General features: G+C 53.6%; 2 protein-coding genes across 4 annotated transcripts in view; one reads left to right on the top strand and one right to left on the bottom strand.

The window, feature by feature from the left end:
- Positions 1–325: 325 nt before the first annotated feature.
- Positions 326–5258, top strand: YRDC (yrdC N6-threonylcarbamoyltransferase domain containing; the record flags this gene model as incomplete). The annotated part of the gene is given in 5 exon segments (XM_006158615.2): positions 326–396; positions 957–1071; positions 1187–1306; positions 3670–3812; positions 4114–5258. Coding segments are annotated over 5 exon segments (519 nt in total), but the record flags the coding sequence as incomplete, so codon positions are not given.
- Positions 5125–7797, bottom strand: part of MANEAL (mannosidase endo-alpha like) — a 7009-nt gene continuing 4336 nt past the window's right edge. For all 3 annotated transcript variants that reach the window (XM_027775764.1, XM_014591623.2, XM_014591624.2), the window contains one exon: positions 5125–7492. In XM_027775764.1, coding sequence (XP_027631565.1) covers positions 6856–7492 — 637 coding nt within the window. In that variant the 3' untranslated portion in view covers positions 5125–6855. The remainder of the gene's footprint in view (positions 7493–7797) is intronic.

Raw genomic sequence — 7797 nt, 5'->3', positions numbered from 1 at the left:
CCCCCCCGCCCGCCCCGCCGGTCCCCCTCTCACCCCCGTGACCAGTCTGAGCCCGGGCCCCATTCCATCTCCGCCCGCGCGGCCCGACCACCGCCCCCCTTTCGGCCGCCCCCTCCCCAGCGCTGCGCTAGGGCTCCGCAAAGCTGCGCCCCGCCCCGTCCCCACCGGTCTCCTTCAATCCTCCTGGGGGTCGTGGTCCCTTTAAGCGGGCCGGCGCGGAGGTGGGGCTGAGCCTCCCGGGCCGGAAGCTGACTAGGAGCGTCACTTCCTCCCGGAAGCGGGCCTGGGCGGATGTCTCCGGCGCGTCCGTGCAGGGGGCTGAGAGTACCGCCTCAAGGGCCGCAGCGAGGCCAAGCCGCTGGCCGTATGCCTGGGCCGCGTGGCCGACGTCTACAGGTGAGGCCGCCCCGACCCGGCCCCGCTGGGGGCGGCACCGCGGGAGGGGTTTCCGGTGACAGGCATGGGAGACTGAGGCGCAGAGAGCGGGAGGGGCTTGTCCAAGCTCACCAAGGAATCCGGAACTGGAAATATATACCCAGCACTTAACGTCTGCCAAGCCCTGATCCAGAGGCCGGGACGCCGCAGCGAAAAGACTAGGACGGCCCCTTCTCTTGGCGCTCTTGTGCTCACGGGGAGAGCCCTACGGAAAAGAGGAACCAAACCCGGCAGTGTAATTCCTTAGCGAGCGCCTTGGAGAGGATGAAACGCGGAGTTCGGTGCCAGGGTCGCGGTTTCCTGGCGGTGCCTTGTAGTCCTTGAGACCGCAGGCATGGGGGCTCCGGGCCTGGGGTGCTCCTCTGGACCCTACCTTCGTGGAGTCAAGCTGTTAGTGGGGTGAAGCAGCGAGAGAGACAGAGCCCATGGTAGGCCCCAAGGACCCTTTTCCTGGACCTGCCCAGAGTCTAGGAAAGGGTTGCCCTTAACATTCTTGGGTTCTGTGCTGCTTGGTCTCCCAGGTACTGCCATGTGAGAGTACCCGAGGGGCTCCTGAAAGATCTGTTGCCAGGACCAGTGACTCTGGTGATGGAACGCACAGAGGAGCTCAACCAGGACCTGAACCCATTCACTCCTGTGAGTCATGTTTTCCTGGCATCCCCAGACGACTTCTGGCCACTTGGTTTGCACCACGGACCAGACCAGAGTTGCCCCTTCTAACTGTCTGTGGATCCCTTTTCCCCTCTCTTAGCTCGTTGGCATCCGGATTCCGGACCACGCCTTCATGCAGGATTTGGCCCAGATGTTCGGTGGCCCGCTGGCTCTTACCAGTGCCAACCTCAGCTCCCAGGCCAGTTCTCTGAATGTGGAGGTAAGAAATACCCCTCCATCTTCCAGAAACGTCACCAGGCCAAAAACTGTTGGCTCTGAGCCATCAGGTTGATAGTGCTCCGGCAGGAAAGTAACCCTGTGGGTCCCGCAGCAGGAACTGCCCGCTTGGCAAGGGAGAGGGGATGGGAGAAGGATCCAAACTAAAGGAGCTTCTAAAGGTTTTCATTTCAAAAGTTTGAGAGGCTGGACGAAGTGTTGGTTTCCTTCATCTGCTTTTATGAGCAAAGATTGTGATGAGTAGAGTCATTGTCTTCCTTTTCTGTGGGAGTAGCAGTTGTTGGCGAACACTTTAGGCTGGGGATCTCAGCAGTGTCATGAAGGAAGGCGAACAGCCTAAGGCTCGGGAGTAACTCACTTGCTCCTGGTCTGCCGCCATTAAATGACTGGCCCAGGTCTTTACCTGATTTTTACTTACCTCTGCCACAAGCCAGGTCTAAAGGAGTATCATTCTGATTGTCTTGGCTGTATAGCTTAAAACAAATGAGGGACCAGCAGATGGTGTAATGGTTACATCACTGGGCTCCCACAGGACCCAGTGGCTTCAAACTCACACTGGGCATGTGTGCCTGCCCAAGGTCCCAAGAGGAGAATGGAGGAGAAGGGATTGCAGCGTGGCCATCTCCCCAGGGGAGGGGGTGATTTCTCACTTTCTGTCTCTCTGGCAAGCACATGTGCCCTATAGCAAAAATCTCTCTTTTAAAAAAAATGATGGAGGACCAGCAGTTAGCGTAATGGCTATGTCGCTGGACTCCCACGTAGTCGACTGCGGTTCGTGTCCCGGACCCGGTGGCTTAAAACTCACACTGGGCGCGTGTTCATGCGTGCCCAAGATCCCAAGAGGAGAATGGAGGAGAAGGGATTGCAGCGTGGCCAATCACTTCCTGTCTCTTTGTCTGTCTGGTGAGCGCATGCGCCCTTAAAGCAAAAACCTCTCCAAAAAAAAAAAAAAATGATGGCACAAATTTTACCTTTCTTCTTACCAGACTTACATGTAGGCCCCACCTGTAGGCACAGTCGGTAGCAAATTGAGCCACAGTGCTGAGGGTCACATAGCTAGCTGACTGTGGGTTCTGATCCCCAGGTTGATGGAACTCATGGCTGGATGCATGTGCACAGGTATTTCCAGGAGCCTGCCAAACTAGAGGGTTGAGGAAAGGGGATCATGACATGATAAGACACTGTTAGTAGGGCTTTCTCTTTCTCATGCAGTTTTGTGACTGGAATAAAGAAACTTTACTAATTTAAATGTCGAGCATGGGAGTTGGCGGAGTTCTTGTCCAGACCTAGAAAGTGGGCTCAGGGGCCTTGGAAAGTAAGAGATCAGCATCTGTCCGCATTCTCGTTCTCAGACCACAGGCCTTTCCTGGTCCTGGTGACTCTCCGGAAAGCGGGGCGGTCTTTCCTTGTCTGCAGTCAGTTGACCTATCCAGCATGGGAACCAGTATTTATGATCCCCTACCCCAAACTCCTAGGACTAACTGCCACCACTGCGTCTTCCTGTGGTTCTGGTGGAAGTGGCCCTTGCCAAAGCCAGAGAACTGCTTGCTGCTGGCACATACTTGTAGAGTCCAGACCGTTTTCTTCTGCCTTGATCCAGCATTCCCCTGAGATGCAGGACCAGAGTGCTGGGACTGGAAGATCCCTTAGTGATCGTCTAGCCACCCCCTAGTTTTACAGGCCTGGGTAAAGAACTTGGCATTCAGCACACAGGATGGGAAGTTCAAGGTTAGAGCCTACATTTCTAGACTCACCCAGAGCCCCAGTCATCACACTTCCCTACATTCTAGCTGAAACAATGTGTGGAATTTCCTTTTGGCACAGCAAAATCTCATTTAAGCTCTAGACAAGTGTTGGCTGGGGCACTGACCGCGGAGTATCTCAAACCTGTGAATGCAGTGGCCTTGGCACAGCTGACCTAAACTAAGGGTCCTCTTCCCTACTTATAGGAAGGCACCACCTTTTTCAAAAATGTGAAGTCTTGGGACCAGCACTTGGTATAATGGCTATGTCACTGGACTCCCATATAGTCGACCATGGTTCAAGTCCCAGACCTGGTGGCTTAAACTCACACCGGGCGCATGTGCACGCGTGCCCAAGATCCTGAGAAGAGAATGGAGGAGAAGGGATTGCGGCATGGCTGTCCCCTCTGGGGGGTGATTTCTCGCTTTCTGTCTCTGTCTCTCTCTCTTTCTGTCTTTCTGGCTAGCACACGCACCCTATAGCAAAAACCGCTCAAGGAAAAAAAGGTGTGAGGCCTTTGTCTTCCTTACTAACCCCGTGTGTAGTGTGACCTCATCACAGAGGCCAGGGATCGTATTCATGCTGTTCCTCCCCTCTTCTCAGGAGTTCCGAGACCTCTGGCCTCAGTTGTCTCTGGTCATTGATGGAGGGCCAATTGGGGATAGCCAGAATCCTGTGTGTCGCCTCGGCTCAACTGTGGTTGATTTGTCTGTGCCTGGAAAGTTTGGTATCATTCGTGCAGGCTGGTAAGCGTCTTTCCTGTAGTGTGGAGGGTGGGATTCGAGGGAGGATGGAGAAACACGGAAAGGGGAAACGCAGACGACGAAGGTTGTTAATGTCTGTCTTGTCCTGGCAGGTATAGGCAGGATTGGAGAATTGGTGGGTGTGGTGGGTTTAAGTTTGCTGGCTTTTTTAGGATTCAGAAAGATTCTTCAAGGGCTTGAGAAACAGCACATATTACCAGTGAGCATAGCGGGCCCCAATCACCAGGTCGGTGGGCTCACGGTTGAGAAAACAGACTGTGCCTGTCCTCTCTCTCTCCTGCAGTGCCCTGGAAAACACCACAGCCATCCTCCAACAGAAATACGGGCTGCTCCCCTCTCCCGAACCCTGCTAGTGACACTTGGGCCAGGGCAGGCGCCAGGTGCGGCTGGATACTGCGAGTCTGTGTGCTGGCAAGGCCTCCTTCACAGAGGCCACTGGAGCAACGTCACCAGCCTGGGCCTTAAGGCAGCATGTCTTCCTGAGCACTGTAGACCAGGTCCCAAGGCTGCTGGGGGAGCCTCACAGCTGGGGGAGGTTATGTGTATTCCTCGTAGTTCGTTTATCAGCCACATGCCGAGAGGAGAGGTTAAGAACATTCCCAGAGTGGCCTTATTGTGATAAATTTCTGCTTTTGTTCTCTTTTTGTCGAAAAGTAATAGATTTAGAATTTAGGGAGCGAGACCTCTCTGGCAGGTGGTGGCATTTCAGGTCCAACCAGCTAGAGGTGCTGGTGCTGTTCACCAGTCTCAGGTGACTAAAGGTGTGGGTCTGGGCTCCTGCACTGCAGCCAGGTTAAGGGAAAGACTGGAGAGCCACAGACCAAACGCCTTTTCCTCTGGACCAGTGGGAGTAGTGGTGCCGTGTAACTGCCTGGCAGGAAAGCAGGTCAGGCAGTGAAGTAGCAGGTGTGTTCAGTGGGCAGGAATGTGGTGGAAGTGGGGATCCAGATAGAGAATACTGGAAAATAGGGCTGGCCCCAAAGTGCAGCGGTCAGGCGTTGTGCATTGGGATCACAGTCCCACATGACCCGCTGCAACCTATGGCCTGAAAAGGATGCCAGGCATATGTGTGCACTTGCCTGAAATCTTGGCAGGAAGGAGAAAGAAAAGAAAAAAGGATTGTGGTGTAACTGTGTCCCATGGCGGTGGGTAGGTGAGCGGGAACCCCTCTCTCCTGCAAGCACATACACCCTCTGATAATTAAAGAGAATTAGAAAATAAGTATTATCCTTTATAGAGTGACTTCCTTATTTTTGCATAAAATCCACTTAAGTACACCTGTAACATCTTTAAGTCCAGTGTTTACTCAGCACTGCCTTTTATCAATATGCATACCAAGTGTTAAACATAATTGTTGGGCATTTCAACTTTTTTTATTATTATTATTTTGAAAAACTGCTGTCATTAAACATATTTGTAAGTGGTTTATTTTTCTATTGGATTATTTCTTTAGAGTAAGATCACTAAGTCGAAGTGTATGGCGTGTTTATGGCTCGATACAGATTAGCCTTCCAAAGACCCGAATCACATTACGTTGCCGTCAGCAGTCCGTGAGAATGACTGACCTTGCCCCCTGGCCTGGCCATAGTTGAAGTATTTTGTCAAATTCTGTGTGTGAAATGGAGCCTCAGTGTTAACCGTCCTCTGTGAATTGCGACATGTCGACGTCTAGCCCTCTCGTCAGTCCCTGCCTACCTGGTTGGCAGCACGAGCCAGGAGGCCGGGCATGCTCACCTGCCTGGTAGGCTTGGTATGTTACCTAACAAGCTCGGTGTCCTCTAGGTGACCACTGGGCCACTTCCTCTCCCTCCTCTACGCCCCACCCCGGTTTCCAGAATTACAGTCAGCTTTGAGCTCATAAACTCGGTGTGGTAGTTTCCAGTGTACATATTTTCAAGTATATAGGAAGAATTTTGCCAGGAAGCTGTTCCAGGGCCTTGTTTCAGTGACAGTCCCTGCAAGTTAGCACATTAGTTTATTTGTAAATAAGCACTGGTTTGTTAACTATCCCCTCTAGAAGTCTGGTTTAAACTAGTGATTTCTTAAACCCACTCTTCATTGTGCTCCAAGTGTAGCCTGCCCAACCTATATGTCAGTGTGTTGTGAGGTCTTGAAGAGCAAAAGGAATGCTTGCTTAGGAATTACCACTTCATATTTAATACAAATCACAGCACTGAAAATGGCTCTAGCAAGTGGGCCGGATTCCATTCATTCTGCTAATGAGGGGGCATCCTAGTCCTCTCTGGAACTAGGTGTTCATCTGGGGAAAGTGGGACCCAGAGCACAGAGGTATTTGAGGAAAAAACTGAACTCCTGGCACTGGGTAAAACCAAGGAAAAAACAACTGCCCAGGCACTCGCTACAAGGCCACACCAAAGAAGGAAAGCTGGATCCTGGAAGCTGCAGGAAGACAGGCCCTGTCTCAGTTCCTCGGTCAGGTTTTCCCAGCACGCAGCACAGAGTGAGGTGCTTCATCAGTGGGTGGTGCGTGAATGTGGGAACGAATGCTCAGGGTTAGTTCCTGGTGATTGAGGTTAGGAATCTACTGGGAGGAGCTTACACCTAGAAATTCCCTTTTGGAAAGCATCCAATAATGGTTTCCTAGCTCAGAAGACAAACGACGTGGGAAGGAGGCCTGAAGAGGACGCAGGCTGACAGGAGGGAGCAGGGTTGCATACCAGCCCTGAACCCCAACGCCCTTCCGAGAGCATTGGCAGGTTCCATCCCCCAGCACCAATCTGCCTCAGTTCAAAGCCGGAGGGGATTCTGAGTGCTGAGGATGTGGAGTGGCCCTGGCTGAGTCCAGGTACCTGCCAGCCTCTTCAGTTCCCTCTAGAACACCACCTCTTCTCATGGCTACAGAGCACCCTGCACCACTGGCCTGAGGAACAGGCCAACGGTCTACCCAGAAGCACCCAGTTGGGGAGTTGGGGACAAGCTCATGCCCGTGGCTGCAGCTGAGCCCCTCATGGCAGCATCTCCCCGAGAAGCTGGGACATCAGCACCTCCTGCCCCACCGAGGCCCTCACATCAGCCACTGCTCCTTCTCTTTGATGAAGTGCTCTGCCCAGCGGCGGGTCAGCTCCAGGTAGAGGCTGGGCTGATGAGGCAGGTAGTCCAAATACAGGCGAGTCGGCGTCTTCTTGGGGATGGCCTTCTCAATCTGGGTGCCCTCGTGCCACTCGTTGAAAGAGGTGATGGAGACGATCTCGGGCCTCACCGTCAGGGCCGCCTGCAGGGCCGTCTCATAGTACTTGCCGTTGACCCTGTTCCGCGTGTTGTGGTTGTTCCAGGGCCGGATGCTGGTGTCAATGTAGCCAGGCCCCACGCTGGGAATGAACATGAGGTTGTTGGCATCACAAAAGTTCTTCACAGCTTTCCAGTTCTGGTGGGAGGAGCCAAAGGAGAAGCCGTTGGAAGCGAAGTAGGTGTACATGCCATCAAATCCTGCAGCCAGGATGTCGTGGGTGTGGCCCTCCTCCACCAGCAGCGCTATGAAGACCCCATCGTAGGGGGTATTGCGGATGGAGTGGGGCCCGCTCGGCGTCAGGAGGTGAGCCCAGGCCTCAGGGGATGTCAGGTATGAGTCGTAGACATAAAAGAGTGGGAGGCTCTTGCCCATGCTGTTCTGGTAGCGGTAAAATGCACCGTGGGAGCCATACCTGGGGAGTAGGAGGAAAGCCTGAGTCAGCACAGCCATAGGACAGCCCTGGAGGCCCCAGCACAGTTTCAGATCCGCCAGTCTGCACAGTTGGACTTGTTGTGCCTCTCGGCAAGAGCCCGCTCCCCTCTCGCCTCTCTCCAGCACCACTCTTCCCAAGCCTCACTTCCCTACCGTGAGCCAAGCCACCGCCATCTCCCATCTGGACAGCAGCAGATAGCCACTCTGTTCTCCAGGCTTCTGTCCCTGCTCCCTGTCATCTGTTCATTATCCACACACTTGACCTGCTCCTCCACCTCCATTCCT

Source organism: Tupaia chinensis, unplaced genomic scaffold, assembly GCF_000334495.1.
Source record: "Tupaia chinensis unplaced genomic scaffold, TupChi_1.0 Scaffold000604_1, whole genome shotgun sequence".
NCBI classification, from domain to species: Eukaryota; Metazoa; Chordata; class Mammalia; order Scandentia; family Tupaiidae; genus Tupaia; species Tupaia belangeri.
The sequence above is the reverse complement of the archived record's forward strand: the minus strand, read 5'-3'. Positions and strand labels throughout refer to the sequence as shown.